The sequence below is a fragment of the Lutra lutra genome, chromosome 10 (assembly GCF_902655055.1).
Source record: "Lutra lutra chromosome 10, mLutLut1.2, whole genome shotgun sequence".
In the NCBI taxonomy this organism is placed as follows: Eukaryota; Metazoa; Chordata; class Mammalia; order Carnivora; family Mustelidae; genus Lutra; species Lutra lutra.
This window is the reverse complement of record NC_062287.1, coordinates 112,612,720-112,628,559: the sequence shown is the minus strand read 5'-3', so window position 1 is coordinate 112,628,559 and position 15,840 is coordinate 112,612,720. Positions and strand designations below refer to the sequence as shown.

At 55.5% G+C, this 15,840-nt stretch overlaps 1 protein-coding gene across 5 annotated transcripts in view; it reads left to right on the top strand.

Annotated features, from left to right (window-relative positions):
* The window catches only part of KCNQ1 (potassium voltage-gated channel subfamily Q member 1), a 309,854-nt gene that overhangs the window by 222,238 nt on the left and 71,776 nt on the right, over window positions 1-15,840 (top strand). For all 5 annotated transcript variants that reach the window (XM_047747252.1, XM_047747251.1, XM_047747250.1 and 2 more), the window contains exon 12: window positions 13,333-13,408. In XM_047747252.1, coding sequence (XP_047603208.1) covers window positions 13,333-13,408 — 76 coding nt within the window. The remainder of the gene's footprint in view (window positions 1-13,332; window positions 13,409-15,840) is intronic.

Sequence of the window (15,840 nt, the reverse complement as noted above, 5' to 3'; positions counted from 1 at the left end):
CACTGCCTAGTTTTAGAACATTCTCGTCACCCCCAAAAGCAGCCCTGTGCCCCTGAGCAGTCGCTCCCCCTCCCCTGGGAAGAAAACACTGATCAGCTTTCTGTCTCCAAGACCTCATGTGTTCAGAGACGTTCACCCAGGCTGTGTCCTCTCACTTCGTGGGATGGTCTTGGTGTTCACATGTGTCATGGTAGGACTCAGGGTGGGCAGAGAAGTCTGTGGGCCCAGTGTGCCCCCTGCCAAGGCAGTGAACCCTCAGGTACAAGAGGAGGTAAAACCAAAGGACTTGCACCCCCGAACCAGGGCGTCCAGCCGCAGGGAGCCATTCTGCTCAGGACACTGGGCTTTGTACCGCGGCTGCACTGAGCCCAAGGCCCGCTCAGCAGCTCGGTTTCCACGGCTTCCTGAGGGCCTGGGGGTGGGCAGGGCTGAGCTGCCCCTATCCCTGCTCCTGGTCTGCACCCACATCTCGAGGCCCAAGCCCCGTGCCAGGCCCCCTCGACCCACAGAGAAGGGGGCCGCACGTTCAGGCCTTCCCGCCCCAGACGTGGGGGCCATGGGGGCTCCGAGTCCTCTGAAACCGGGGCGCGTCCCCTGCTCCCACCCCACACTCTGCCTCCAGACCCGGGCCACGCTGGGCAGGGGAGCAGCATGGACCATGCAGCCTCAGCCCCAGCGCTGGGTGTGCGTGATGGGAGCTCGGGCGGGGCTCTGGCAGGGGAGGAGGGTGAGGGGCGCCTGCCGTGGGCACGACGGCAGCCCCCAGCGTGGAAAGCCTTTAAGGGCGGGGTGGCGGGTTCGTGGTGGGAGGAGAGTCTGCAGAGAGAGCACGGCAGCAAGCCCCCGCCTTGCCTGGCTGGGCCCTCTCCCCCTGAGGTGGCTCTGCCCGGAGGTGGTCACGGTGGGCTGCCTCCGGAGCCACCACGGGTCAGCTCAGGGGCAGCAGAAGACAGTGTCACGAGTGCCCCCTGTTTCACCTGACCTCAGAGCACAGTGGCTTCTCTGACCTAGGCAGGGCCATGCCCGGGGAGGCTGCTGGTTCCAATTACCGGGATTGCACAACCGGGGCCCGGGGACGCTGTTTGTGAAGTCACCTGACTGGGCCTCGGACTTTCCCACCTGTACCCAGAGCCGCAGGCAGGAGGGCGGGTCGCGGGGCCGAGGGGGGGGCAGGCACTGCAGGGCCCAGGTGGACGGCATGTGGACACAGAGCCCGGCACAGGCTGGGGGAGGCCTGGACACCCACCCTCAAAGACGGGAATCTGAGCCCGTGGGAGTGTGACCCGGCGCCCCTGGGGACAGATCCTTGTCCCTCAAGCCACGTCCCACCTGCAGCCTGAGTGGTGCTGGGGGTTCCCCTGGGAGTCCCAGATGTAAGGGAGGCCAGGCCAGGAGGAGGCCCCGCTGTGGCGGGTAAGGCCCCGGGGGTGCCACACATTTGGGCATGAGACTTGGTAGTACTGCTGACCGAGAGACTTGTCCCCCATCTTGGTTCCATCCTCTGTAAGATGAGGGCGTGGCTGACCACTGCCTCCCAGTCGTCCCGAGGTTAAAATCCATGAGGGTAGCGCCCACCAGCCATCGCGTGGGACGGCAGGAGGCTCCTGGTCCGTCGGCATCGGGCCTGGGAATGAGAGGCAGACCACGGAGAAAGGAGAAAGACGGGACAAGCGATGCTGGACGCATAGGTTGTATTTCCTAAAGAAGGCAACCTCTTTGGGAAGGTCTATGAGAAGTAGAGAGACTAGAACCTCCTCCTCCACCAGGCCCTACAGCTTTTTGGAAGTCCTCCCTCCGAGTCCCCGTCCACAGGCTCGTGTGGAAAGCTTCCTTGGTGATTTGGCACTACCAGCCTCTGAGGGGTTCCAGGGACACGCCCGGGCCTGGGACCCACAGGAAGCGGGTGCCCTTGCCTTCAGTGTGGTGACGCCAGGGACAGCACCAGACGTGACTGACCAGGGAGGCAGGTGGTCTTTGAGCTTGAACTGAGAGGTCCCTCCCCCCAGACCCCTCAGGCCTCTGGGAGACTCAAAGTCTGGTTAACAGAGATGTTCCCACAGTCCCAGCGAGGGCTCCTGGGTGTAGACCTTCAGAGACAGTCAGCACAGGTCTTGGCCTCAGGCTGTGCCAGGGACAGCAGCCCATCTCAGACAGGGGGGCCCTCCGCTCTCTGTTTCAGTCATTTCCAGTCACTGCTGTTAATTCCCTCCTGTCTGCTTGCTTTGGGTTTGTCTCTTTCTAGTTTTTGGGTAGCAACTGAGATCACTGGTTTGAGACCTTCCATTTGTGTTAGCGGAATCGTGGAACGCTACAAATTTCCCTGTAAAAACTGCTTTTGCTGCATCCCTTGAGTTTTGATATATCTTGATTTCCTTTTTTGTTCAGCTTGAGATGTTTGCCTGTGGCTGGGAGGATCTGTGCTGTGCAAGTGTGGCAGAATCGGGGATAAGGCCACCTGGGCCAGGTGTCTTCTTAAAGGAAGGTCTTTAACTACCCCTTTGGTACCTTTAGTAGTTACAAGCTTGGTTGAGACATTTTATCCCATCTTTAGTCAGTTCTAGGGAGTTAGAATTTTTTTTAGGAATGTGCCCAATCCTCTCGAGGTTTTCCAAAGTTGTTGGCATATAGTTGTTGAGAATATTCTTTATTATTATAGGTTTTATCCCTATGTGTAGTCAATTCTAACTTAATTTGGTACTATTTTTATTTGCCCCTTGTCTCAGTCAATCTTAGAGTTTTTCCTGTGTTGTTAGTTTTTTTTTTAAAGAACCAAGTTCTGCTGCATTTAGATTTTCCAGTAAGACTTTCGTGAAAGGAGGGGCCCCTGGGTGGCTCGGTGGGTTAAAGCCTCTGCTTTCGGCTCAGGTCATGATCCCAGGGTCCTGGGATCGAGCCCCGCATTGGGCTCTCTGCTCAGCAAGGAGCCTGCTTTCCTTCCTCCCTCTCTGCCTACCTGTGATTTCTGTCAAATAAATTAAAAAAAAAAAAAAAAAAAAAGACTTTCGTGAAAGGAAGAGCCACCACACTCACGACACTCCACATTATAAAAATGTTGATGTATTTCTTCCTACTTGATCGATAGACTTACTGTAATTCCGGTAAAAACCCCAACAGGTTTTCTCATGGGACTTACACAGAGAGACAAGAGGAATAGACCTTCTCGAGGAAGCAGGGGAAGCCTTTCCCTCCAGGCGTCAGGACTCGGTGTGAGGCTGGCATGTGGGTGTGAGCGTCGACACTCAGCCCCGGGGACCAAGCAGGGAGCCCCGGTGGGAGGCTCTGGGCTGTGCCGACGGCAACCTCGGGGTTATCCACGAGGGAAGAGGTGAAGGAGCCCCCTCACCCCGCGACAACAGCTCAGATACAATCCTCCCAACTCTCAGAACACGCAGGCTCCTTAGTATCTTCCGGACCTCGGCCTCAGAGCTCTTTCTTGGTCGGGACCCCAGTACGTTGGCGAGGACAGAGGAAAACTGAGAAAGTTGTTGCAAGAGAGTAAGAGCTCCTTTCCCTCAAGAGGCGCCCGCAAAACGGAGATGTGATGTGAAACCGGGATTCGCCTGCGTTTCTGGTGTCGTGGCAATCCATTACCCCAAACCTCGAGGCTTCCGGCCGCCACGTTCATGGTCTCTGGGTGCACAGATCCGCAGCCGGACCCAGTCTGACGGGTCTGAACGGGGTCGTGCGGCTGGTTCCTCCTGGCAGGAGAGCCATCGCCTGGCCTCCTCCAGCTCCGGGGGCACCTACCCCCGTCAGCCAGCGCCCCGTCCTCCTCCTGCACAGCCGGGCGGCTGCCCCCGTTGGGCCACAGCTCCCTCTAGCCACAGCAGAGGAACTTCTCCTCTTCTAAGGGCTCCAGCACCTCACGAGCGCGGGCAGAGAACCCAGAATAATCTCTCCATCTCACAGCGCTTAATCTCAGTCGCATCTATGGTCGGTCGCCTTGTAAGGTAGCCTAGTCACAGGTTCTAGGCGTAGGACATTGCTCAGCTTTTTCCGTCCGCCCCGGGAGCCGGTCTTCCCCGCACGCAAACTGACAGAGACCGGGTAGGGGGGCCCCTGGGGGGCCTCAGTCGGTGAAGCGTCTGCCTTCAGCTCCGGTCACGACCTCGGGGTCTGGGGATTGAGCCGTGCCTCGGGCTCCCTGCTTAGCGGGAACCTGCTCCTCCTTCTGCCTGCCCCTCCCCTGCTGGTACCCCCCTTGTCTCTCAAATAAATACATAAAACCTTAAAAAAAAAGGACTGGTGGGTAGGTACGTAGACATTACAGACGACTTACATCTAACTCATCTGTAAGAGCCCACTGAGCCCAACAGAGACGTGGCCCGAGACGTGCTCCGAGTTCCCGGCAGAGTGAGTGCCCGGGGCCAGCTGGGGCGTGATGGCCCGCTTCACACTCATTTTGTTGGTGTGAGCGAGGAAGGCTGATCACTGGGGGTGCAGATGGCGCTGTGGGGGCTCGGGGTCTCCCGCACTGCTGGGGGCCGTGCACGGTGACGTTGGACATCCCTGGAGGGCAGCCCGGCCTGGGCAGGTGGGCACCTAACCTGCAGCCTCAGCACCTCCCGGGGCCCAGGACCCGAGGGTCTCCTGCAGGGGTCCGCAGACCCCATCCTGTCACCTGTCCCCCTGCTCTGTTGTGTCAGAGCCACCAGAAAGGGGCATGAGGCCACCACCTTCCCGGGCCAAGCCCGGCCCGGAGAGAAGAGGAAACCCTCCCCGAACAGAGCCGGACAGGCCCGTCCCTGGCAGAACTCTGGAGTGGTCCCTGGCCTGGTCTTTGGTTTGAGCATAGCCAGATCTGTGGGGGCCTGAGCACAGGCCCGGCCAGTGGGGGCCTCCACCCTGAGGGGCCGTGGAGCCCCAACCCTCCACCTGCTCCCGCGCCACTGCGGGTGATTGAAAAGAGGCAGGGACGTGCGGCTGGGTGACATCCCCTCCTGTCTCCGGCCTGGGTGATGGGCTTCGAGAGGCCAGCCGCCCCCAGCCCAGCAGGGGAACCTGCATCCAGGCCTCTTGGAGCTCGCAGCAGCTCAGCCTCCGAGCTCGGGCTCTCGCGCGAGCGCGCACCCAAGTGCGTGTGTGAGTGCTGGTGTCAGCTGCGCGTGCTCCTGCCCGGACGTGTACTCTTAGCACCTGCCACGTGGGTGCTGGGGTCCAAACTGACACCAGGCCAGCCTGTGTGTCTGCGGACCCCTGTCCTGCTGCCCCCGGGCTTACCCACTCTGTCCTAGGGCGCATCCACGGCACCTTGGGCAGAAAGCCAGGAGGTCTGGGGTGACGGATGGGCCCCTGTGTTGGGGCCGAACTCCGGCTGGCCCCGCCCCTGAGCGAACGTCACCTGTAGATCAGAGGGGTCACCCAGCATTGGGGCGGAGTCTGCTGCTGGCGGGTCCTCCCTCAGGCTCCACCCATCCCCACCCAGGCTGCCCACACCTGGGCATAGGCAAGGCTAGGGTCCCCTCAGGTCCCCAAGGTTCCCCAGAGCTGTCACACCCCCATCCTCTCCCTACTGTGTTGTCAGCACCATGGAGGAGCAGACATGGCCCCCTCACCCGGTCCCACGGTCCCCAGGCCCAACACCCCCAGTCTGCTGGCCTTCCCTCCACCCGCCGGCTGGGAGCTCAGCCCCAGAGGCCTTCCAGCCTGATCGTTTGGTTTGGGGCTGAGCATGGGCCCTGCACCCTGTCGGGGCTGGAAGATGCTTGGGGAGGAGGAAGAAGGAGGGACAGAAGCTCTGTGTGTGTCTGAGCCTCTGTCTTCATGAGGCCCCACGCCCGAACGACCCTTTAAGAAGACGCATATCCTTCCCCCGTGCCTCCTGGAAGATGCCTCAGCCTTATCCCTGCAGTACCCCAGCCTCCTGGTGCAATGAAGCCTCCTGTGGCCCTGAGACCCACCCTTTTTGCAGCTGGAGCCACCTGTGGGCCTGGCTGGTGGCAAGCCTGACAGTCAGGGTACAGCCGAGAGAGCTTCAGAGTCCCATCGCCCTCCGCTGGGTGTCCCCTCCTGCCCATGGGTGCCACGCCTTCTCTGCTGAGGCTGGGAGAACCGCCTGGACTTTAGAGGGCCCCTTACCCCGCCGGAGCCCCATGGTGGCACAAGGGGTCCCTGCCCGGCGACCAGGTGCCCACCTCCAGGGGTTTCCTGGCTGTCCCCAGTGGCTGGGGTGGGGGTGTCCGGTGTGGGTGTCAGCAGTGCGTTCCCCTGTAGTGCTGCATGTTAGTGTACTGCAGGAATACAGCTCCGTGGGCATCTCCGTGCGCTGCAGTTGGACGTTTGTCACTCTGGGTTTTACTTCCCGTGAGTAAAGTTGCCGTAAATGTTCCGAGGCCTCCTTTTGGTGGCCGTGTGTACTGACTTCTCTGGGGTGTGTATCTGGAAGGACAGGTGCCGGGCGAGGACACGGACCGGTCCATGGTTACCGCCGGGCAGCTCTCGGCATGGCCGACCCCACCCACACTCCCACCAGAAGAAGGACTTGACATGGTCAGTCCTTCTCATTCCGGCTGTGACAGCGGGCGAGCGCGAGAACTGCATTGTGGTGTGGACCAGCATTTCCCCAAGGGACAATGGTGCGGAGCGCCAGTTCATGGGCATGTGGCCATCCTGGTCCGTGAGGGGCCTGTTCAAATCTTTGGTCTATTTTTTTTTTTAATCATGTGGTCTTTTCCTTATTGGTTTGTAGGAATTCTAGATATATTCTGGATACAAGTCCTTTCCCCAAAAATGTCCTTTCCTAGCCTGTAGAGTGTCTGTTCATTCTCTCGATGATGTCTTTCGATGGAAGGACGCTCTTGACTTTAAGGAAACCCCGTCTGTCAACTATTTCTCTCTTACAGTTAGGGCTTCTTGTGTTTCGTTAAATCGTGGCCTTTCCCAAGGTCGCGGAGATCTTCCGCTGTTCTGCTATCCAGGCTTGATTGCCTCTGCCTTCCTGTAGGTCTCTGCCCTCGCTGGAATCATTCTGTAACTGGTTGCCGCAGGGACCCAGAGCTCATGGTTTTCCATACGGATGTCCGATTTGTCCCAGGGCTGTTTGTTGAAAAGAACATTCTTTCCCCAGTGGACTGAAACCAGGTGACCACACACAATGCATTTTCACCTTCGGATGTTCTGTTCTTTTCCATGGACGCATGCATCAGTCTAATCTAGTGGCCCACTGTTAAGAGGGCGACCCAAGACCGCCTGCAGCGATACCCAGTGTCCATCCCCGACGCTTCACGGTGAGCCTTGCGCTCGGCGGTGTACCTCCTCCGACTTCGTTCTTCAGAATCAGCTTGTCTGCGCTCAGCCCTTCACTTCTCCACAGAATCCGCTTGAAATATGCCCCCCAAGAAATACTAAACAAGAAAAGCATTCAAAGACTGATCGGAGCCACAGTGAATCCCTACCTCAAAGTTAGCTCCTTGCCCATATTGAGCCTTCCAACTCATAAACATCATATGCTGAGTTGACTTCGGGTTTCTTTCCTTTCTTTCACGAGGGTTTGGAGCTTTTCTGTGTAGAGACTTTGCTCGTCTCCAGGAGGTTTATTTGCAGGCATTTTATGATTTCGGACGCTACTGTTATTGGTATCTTTTTGTTTTATTTCCTAATGGTTACCAGCTTGTAGAAATACTGGTAATTACTGAAACTGATGTTCTTGCTAAATTCATGGATCAATCAAAGTGTTTATCTGAAGGTTCTGAAGATTTTAATATCTGTGATGACATCATTTGCAAGTAAGAGTGGTTTTATTTTTACCCTGTCCCGTGAGTCTGTCTTTGTTTCCTTTCCCGTCCCTTGTCACATGGGCTGAGAGTTTCAAGACAGCGTCCCATAGGAAGGGTGGCCTGCAGGGCTCAGTGGGTGAAGCAGCTGCCTTCAGCTCAGGTCATGATCCCGGAGTCCTGGGATCAAGTCCCACATCGGGCTCCCTGCTCAGTGAGGAGTCTGCTTCCCACTAACCCTCCCATGTCTCGTGCGCGCTCTCTCTCTCTCTCTCAAATAAATAAATATTTAAAAAAAAAAAAGGGTGACCACAGACAACTCTGCCTTGCTCCCTCTCTCAGAAGGAAGACCCCCTAATATTTCACCATTGAGTGTGACGTCCGCTCCACTGGGCTTTGTCTTGTTTTGTGTTTGTGTGTGTTTTCTACGTAATAGAGTTCCCTTCTGTTCCTGATCTCCTTAGAGTTGTGTTTCTAATTAGGAAAAGCTCTTGAGTCTTATCAAATGTTTCTATGCATCTTTTGAATTGATTTTATGTTTTTCCTTAGAGTTATTGTGTGGACTTTCTTCTGTGATTATAGAAAAGGTATAATTTATTCTTTTTTTTAAGATTTTATTTATTTATTTGACAGGCAGAGATCACAAGTAGGCAGACAGGCAGGCAGAGAGAGAGGAGGAAGCAGGCTCCCCACTGAGCAGAGAGCCCGATGTGGGGCTCGATCCCAGGACCCCGGAATCATGACCTGAGCCAAAGGCAGGGGCTTTAACCCACTGAGCCACCCAGGCGCCCCACAAGTATAATTTATTCTTAATTTATTCTGTGGCCAATTATGAATGTTTATTCTCAGATGCTGACGCAGCCTTGGGTAACTGAATTAAACGTCATCGGTCATGTGTCTTTGGAGACAACACTGGGTTTAGTTTGCTGTATGGGCAGGATACTGGCCTCTATGTTGGCAAGAGAGATCAGCCAGTGCTTTTTCTGTCTTGAAATATACTGTCCGGTTTTGATATAAAGGCTCTGCTGCTTCATAAAAATTCTCCATAATATTTCTATAAAATGGTGTTAGTTCTGCCTTAAATGGTTAGAAGAATCACCTAGACTTAAGGTTTTGTTAGTTTGCTTTATGCAAAAATCATTAAAATTCCTAATTTAATTTATGTGATTAATATTGGAAAATTTGGGTTTTATTTCTTCTAGTGTCTGTTTTTATATATTATGTTTAAGGCATTGATATATTTTAACCAAACTGTCAAAATTACTCTTGTACGTAATGTCCTCTGAATAGAGTTTGTAACTCCTGAGATCTGTAAAGATGTTCTATTTTTTTTTTTTAGATGTTGTTTATTTATTTGACAGAGAGATCACAGTAGGCAGAGAGAGAGGGAAGCAGGCTCCCCGCTGAGCAGAGAGCCCGACGTGGGGCTCGGTCCCAGGACCCCGGGATCATGACCTGAGCCGAAGGCAGAGGCCTTAACCGACCAAGCCACCCAGGCGCCCCAAGATGTTCTATTTCTGATGCCTGACACTGGTGACTTCCCGTCACCGAGGGTGACGTACGCAGTCACTGTTGCCAGAAGTTTGTAATTTCATTAGTTTCTTCAGAGAATCGCGATTTGGCTTTGGTGATGTTTTTAATGTAATCTTCACATTTTATTTCGTTGGGTTAAACTGTGTTTTATCTCTTTCCACTTACTTTCTTGGAGTTTAATTTTTTTTAAAATAACTTCTTGAAAGAGAGTTTGGCCTCCCTCTCCTCTGACGTATACAGTCAAGGTCACAGGTTTTCTCCAAACACTTGCTCCCCTTCATGGCGCGGCGGCCACTGATTGACCCAGGACATGGGACCTTTTTACCAATTTAAAATACTTTCTGGTTCTTAGCAGATTTCTGCTTGGACCTCGGGCCATTTAGATTCATTTCTAAAATGCTTAAGGACCTTCTGGTTATCTTTTTCTTACTGATTTTAGTTAAATTTCCCCGCAGTCAGAGAATGTACGTATGTGATTGAATTTCTTTGAAGTCCGTGGGACCTCGCTCCTCAAGCCCTGCACACAGTCCGTTCACGTCAACGCTCCGTGTCACTTGGGTAGCTCACATGCGCTTCGGCCACCGGGCGCGGCGTCCTGTCAGTGTCGATTAGGTCCAGTCGCTGCTCATGTCGCCCAGACTCGTCTCTGCTGATGGTTCGCCTGCATTTTCTGTCAGTGGCTGACGGAGGGGAACCCAAATCTCCATCCCTGGTCGTTCACGTTCTCTTTTACATTTTCTTCTGCTGCTTTCCTTTGTGTATTTGAGGTTATGTTTTCTGGCACATACAGACTTGAATTAGTATCTTTGTCCCAGAGTGACAGCTTTTTAGAGGATGAAACACCCACCCGTCCCTGGTTCTACCCACAGTTCACTTCGTATGTTCTGCTTTACCTCCCCGCGCTCCCCTGGGCTCTATCTTTTTCTGTCTTTTTGCTGTCAACCTCTCTACATCTTCATGTCTGTACGAAGATTTCTGTACAGAATTATGAGCAACATCAAGGTGCCTTTTGAACTGGTCTGGCTGCGTCTGTCTGTGCACTGGAATGCTCGTCCCTTTGTGGCGCACACACTCCACGGCCTTACGCTCGTCCTTGTTTCTTATCTCCTTCCCTGCTTCTTCTGGATCAATTGAATGTTGATTCTATTTCATTTTTGTTCTGTTGCCCTGTTGCATTGACGTACTCTCGTCATCCCACCCATGGCTGACTCGTTAGGGTCGGTCTGGGTCGGCCTGGATCGGCCCATCTGCCGTGGCCCAGTGGCCCGTGGCGATCGCAGCCGCGCGGCACCCTCCGCGCCCTCTGCCTCTCGTGCGGTCTTTTGTCGTGCGCTTCCATTTCCCGCGCACAGACACAGGGACGCATGTGGGTTTCAGGTGCATGCAGGATCAGATCGACATCGTTCCCTGGAGCCGACCGTTGCTGAAAATTATGAAACGTCCCTCTTTGTCTCTAGTAATGTTTAAACCTCATGAAGCACTACCGTTTCAGTCGATACAAGTTGAAAGGTTCTCATAAATCTGTCCTTTTATGCATTCTTAACCCCTCCCCGTGCCCCATGCTTCCCCGGGGACAACTTTTCCCAGCCTGTCCCCTGAGCGTGCCTTCCAGGGCGGCTCTCCCGGCCGTGAATTATCTTCCTTTTGCTTTCAGCTTCCTTTCTCCTTCTTACTGTGGCAAAACATACATAACATAAAATACAGCATCTTAACCACGTTTGTGCCCAGCTCAGGGGCCCTAACCACACTCACGTGCTATGTGGCCGTCCCCAGCCTCTGTCTCCAGAACCGTTTTATCTTGGGAAACTGAAAGTCTGGCCCCATGAAACCCTAATTCCCCCTCCACCTCCCCGGCCCCGGCTGCCACCATCCTGCTGTCTGTCCCTCTGAATCTGACTCTTCTAGGGACCTCATCTGAGGAGAATCGTACAGGATTTACTTACTTTCCTTCTTCATTTCTAGTGTCTATTCAATGGGTCTAGGATGCTAGGTTGGTCATGATTTTCCTTGAGGAGTTTACAGATGGCACCTGGCGTGGTGTCTGGGGGGCTCAGTTGGTGAAGCCTCTGCCTTCAGCTCAGGTCATGATCTCAGGGTCCTGGGATGGAGCCCCAGGTTGGGTTCTCCATCAGCAGACAGCCTGCTTCTCCCTCTTCCTTTGTCCTTCCCCCTGCTCATGCTTTCTCTCTCTCCTTGTCTATCTCAAAAAAAGTAAATAAAATCTTAAAAAAAAAAAGACGTCACCCAGCTTTTACCCTTTCTGTTGAAAAGCCAGTCATCAGGATAATGCATCATTGTCCCCAACCCCTCCTTCACTACTTCTGTGACATTCCCTGTGCCTTTGGTCTCGGCCGCATTACTCTGAGAAGCCCAGGGAGCTAAAGGCCTATTGGCGTCTGCGGTCTGATGTCTTCCATCATTTTTGGGACATTCTCAGCCTCTGAGTCTCCCTCTTGCCTCCTCCCTTTCTGGGATTTCACGTGTCTTGGAATCCTGTCTCCCGCATCCTACAGATTTTCTGTATGTTTAATTCTATCTTGTCTCCCTGCCCCTACCTGGAAATTCCCTTGCAGATCTCCTCTGCTATCAAATTTGTCTGCCACGTTCTTAATTTCCATTATTGTCCTTTCTGTTCTAGAATTTCTGGTTTATTATTTTTAAGGTTTTATTTCTCGGGTGAAACACTCCATCTATCTTCTTGAACAAATTAATCAGGGTTTTTTAAGTCTTTATCTCAAAGCTCGGAAGCAAACCACAGCTGTCTGTTTGCTCGCGAGCCTGCGGGCCCGCCTTTGGGGCGGCTCATCTGGGTGGTCTCCTCTCCTCCACATTGTTCCTCCAGCAGCCCCGCTCAGACACGTCTGCGTGACAACGTCATTTTGAGAGACGACAGTGGGAGCTCTGAGGGCTCTTGAGACTGTGGCTCATACACGTGGTCCACTTCCACCGTAGTGGGAACAGACCCCACCTCTTGCTCAGGGGAACTGCAAAGGACCTGCCTTCCTCTTTGATCCACAGCAGGCTGCCCTCGGGCCGTAACTTTTCCATTCCTGTCAACACAAAATTCGCTCACCTCAAAGTCTCATCCAGTTAATGACGGTGTCATGCTCTATGCCCAACATCTTAGGATCCACCATTTCTTCCCCCAGCCTCTGCCCAATGCCCAGTCTCCAAACCAGCACCATGGGCTTGAAGACTCTGATACGACAGGACCCCTGGCTGGGTCCTAATTTCTCTACCTGTAATCCATCACTGCCTAGGAAACCACACCTAAATGTCCTGGGTCAAGACCACAGCTCATTTCCTTGGTCACGATTCTGTGGGTCCGTAATTTGCAGTCGGCTCCTTGGGGAGGTCGCTCTGCTGGCTTTGTGTGTGTGTTTGTGCGGTCCTCTGGGGTGGGATGGTCAGAGGTGGCTTCACTCACGTGTCTGTTGCCTGATACTGGCTCTCAACTGGGCCACCTCTGTTCTCCTCCAAGCCACCTCTCCAGCCACCCAGCTCAGGCTGGATCATGCGGCCACATTCCAAGAGCACATCAGTTATACACGGTGTGACTTCCCAGCATTCTTTTTCCAGAGCAAGTGTCAAGGTCAGCCCAAATTCAAGTAGTGGGAAAACCAACTCTCTCTCCTGACAGAGGAGCTCCAAGCTTCTGGGCCACTGAATCCGCCACACCTCAAGATCTGTTTCTGTGGTCTCTTTTTTCCCTTGCTTTTCCGTCTAAAAATACATAAAGTCTCCATGATACTATGGCCCTAGAGATCATTTTGGTTTTCCTGCAGCATGTGCAAGCCACAGGACAGCGCACTCTTCCTGGCAGAGGCCTGGTCATGTGCAGTCTCAGCAGCCAAAGCCCCACCCCTTCCATGTGCGTGTGTTTCCTTCTAGACTTTTTCTACACACATTATCAGTCATGTTTCCTGTTTTGATGTTTCTAGAAGGATCTTTATTTCTAGGAGGATCTAGGTTTCTAGAAGGCACGTGAGAGGGGAGACACTTGGGAAGGCACCAAGTGTCTGAGGTGCTGGGCACAGAATGAGGGCCATAGGGGCCACTCACACCTCTTCTCCCTCCTCCCCCGCAGGCTGCGGGAACACCACCGGGCCACCATCAAGGTCATTCGGCGCATGCAGTACTTTGTAGCCAAGAAGAAATTCCAGGTGAGTCCTACACTGAGCCTTCCTGCCCTGGGCCAGCCCAGAAACTCCTCTCCCACTCGCGGCAAAGGCTACAAGGCCTCCGTACCCTGCCACACCCTAGACCTGACTCTTCCCTCACCACATACCCCGAAACAACTTCGTTTTCTTCTGTAAGACAGTGTGCCCCTGAAAGGACCCTGCGCCGAGGTCCAGCCTAGAGCTGGATGCACACAGAGCCTTGGGGACTCACCCTTCCCTCCCCGAATTGACCGGCAGATGACGCAGGAGTGACAGAGGTGCTGAGTCTGTCCCACATCATCTGGGTGGGAAGTAGGGTCTCCTCGTCCCCAGAGCCCTGTCCCCGGGAGTCAGTGCTCTTGGCCCTGTTCTTCCCCCACCCTCAGTGGGAGTCAGAACAGAAGGGTAGCCTCGCACCCCAAGGGGGCCCCCTTTCCAGGAGAAGGAAGGGCTCCTCTGTTGGGGCCGGAGCTGGAGGGGCGCCCTTGCCCATCCCCTTCCCTCCAGGGCCAGGTTTGTGGCAGCCACCCCTCGGAGCCCCTGGAGCCAAAGGGCCCCAGAGAAAGCCAGCTGGTAGCAGGCTCAGCTCCTTCTTTCGGCTGTGGGGACAGTCCTTGGTCTGAGGAGGTCCCTGGCTCAGCCTTCACTCTGAGAGCATGTGGACTGCAGAAACGGGGACCCTCAGGTGTGCCCATTCTCCTTCCAGAAGGCCTGGCCACTGTGCCCCTCCACCCCCACTCTGCTCCCCCACCCCCAACGAGTGTCACATGTAGCCCCAGGGCTCTGCAGCTGGCTGGTCTCGGGCAGCCCACGCACACCATCCCTCTGCTCTGCTGCCTCTCTGCCTGACACTCCTGGGCAGGGAGGCTGCTCACCGCCAAACTGGGACAAGTCATACGAAGGGTCCCACTAGGGTCTGGGACTTCTCGTTGCCCAAACACACGAGGCATCGTAAATGCCATTCTTGGCTGGCAGCCAGAGGTCTGCCTGGCAAGATCCTGGGGAAGACGTGATGGCCCCAGAGGTGGAGAGTATCTGAAGCCTGTGGCCCTGCCTTCCCTCCCACAGAGGGGAAGCGTGGGAGGCAGGGAGCTGAAGGGCTCTGGAGGAGGAGGGGCCCACCTCCCAGCAGCACCAGCACCTCTGGGTGGGGAAGGGGCACGGACCCTCTGCAGGGGACTGCTCTGGGCAGCACGGGGGAGGTCCTGGGAAGGGCCGGGATATAGCCCCCTCACTGGCCAGCAGCCTGGTGGTGACAACGAAGACCCCAGACATCAAACGGGTAGAGTAGGGGGGTCAGTGAAGAATCTTCTAGAACGGGGATGGCCCCCACCCGAGAAGCCAGGCTGCTGAGTCTCCCGAGCAGGGCCCTACAAGACGGGGCAGCGGGGAGGCTGCGCAGGGTGGGCAGTGGGCTTGCTGGGTTTAGGGGCCCCCAGAACAGCAGGCAGAAACTTGAGGCTCTGACTGCCCAGTTCAAGTGTCATGTGGACAGCTTCCAGTTCGGCACAGAGTTTGTCCTTGGTAGACGGGTGCCCGCTGCAGTGAGAGCTGACTTGGGGAGCACCCCATCCCCGAAAGGCAGGCAAGAAACTGCCTGTGGGTATCAGCAGGGGCCCCGTACTTCCTTCTAGGCTGGGGCCCCCTTCCCTGCTGCAGGACACAGGTCAGGGCCCTGCAAGTGGCCCCCAGAAGAAGGCTGGGCCACTCTACCTTTGCTGCTTTCTGCCTCACGTCTGTGCCCGGGACCCTTGGGGCCCCCAAACAAAGCCGGTGGGGCCCTTTGAATGGAGATGCTCCTGAGAGCCTCCCTGTGTGTCCCAGTGGGGCACCGAGGCTCTCCAGCAAGGCGGGGGACCGGGGCGGCCTCAGCCTCACCAGCTGGGCCGTGTTGCCAGTGGCGGAGTTCCACAGGGAGGAGGGACCCCCAGGGGAGCGGCCTGGAGGGAGTGCCTGGCCGTGAAGAGGCCGTGAGTGCGGGCCCAGCTGTCAGGGAGGCCTTCCCTTCCCCCACAACAGCCTGTTGGTCTGTCTGCCTGCACCCCGACCCCGCCCCCCAGCCCCAGGCGTGGCGGGTGGCCCCCCTCCTGCCTCGCTGCTGCCGATAAGTGCCCGGGGGGCCGCCCCTGTGTCTGGCCAGAGGAGCCAGAGGCTCTTAGCCCTTCGAGTTTGCCTTGAACTCCCGTGTCCACCGTCGGTCAGTCTGGACAGCGCTGCATTATCTCGGCTCATCTCAGGCTCCTGCTGCTGCCGTCAGAGGAAATGAGCTCTGGAGGGAAAGTTGAGATGGTTTCTCCGGCGGGGCCCCAGGCCGCCCTGACAGAGGCCTCCAAGAGTGCGGACCAGACCCTGGGGGCCTAGCAGCTCCACGATAAGTCTCGGGGCACCTGGGGCCCCGCCGGGAGGCACAGACCCTTCTGTGGTCTGGGCTCTGA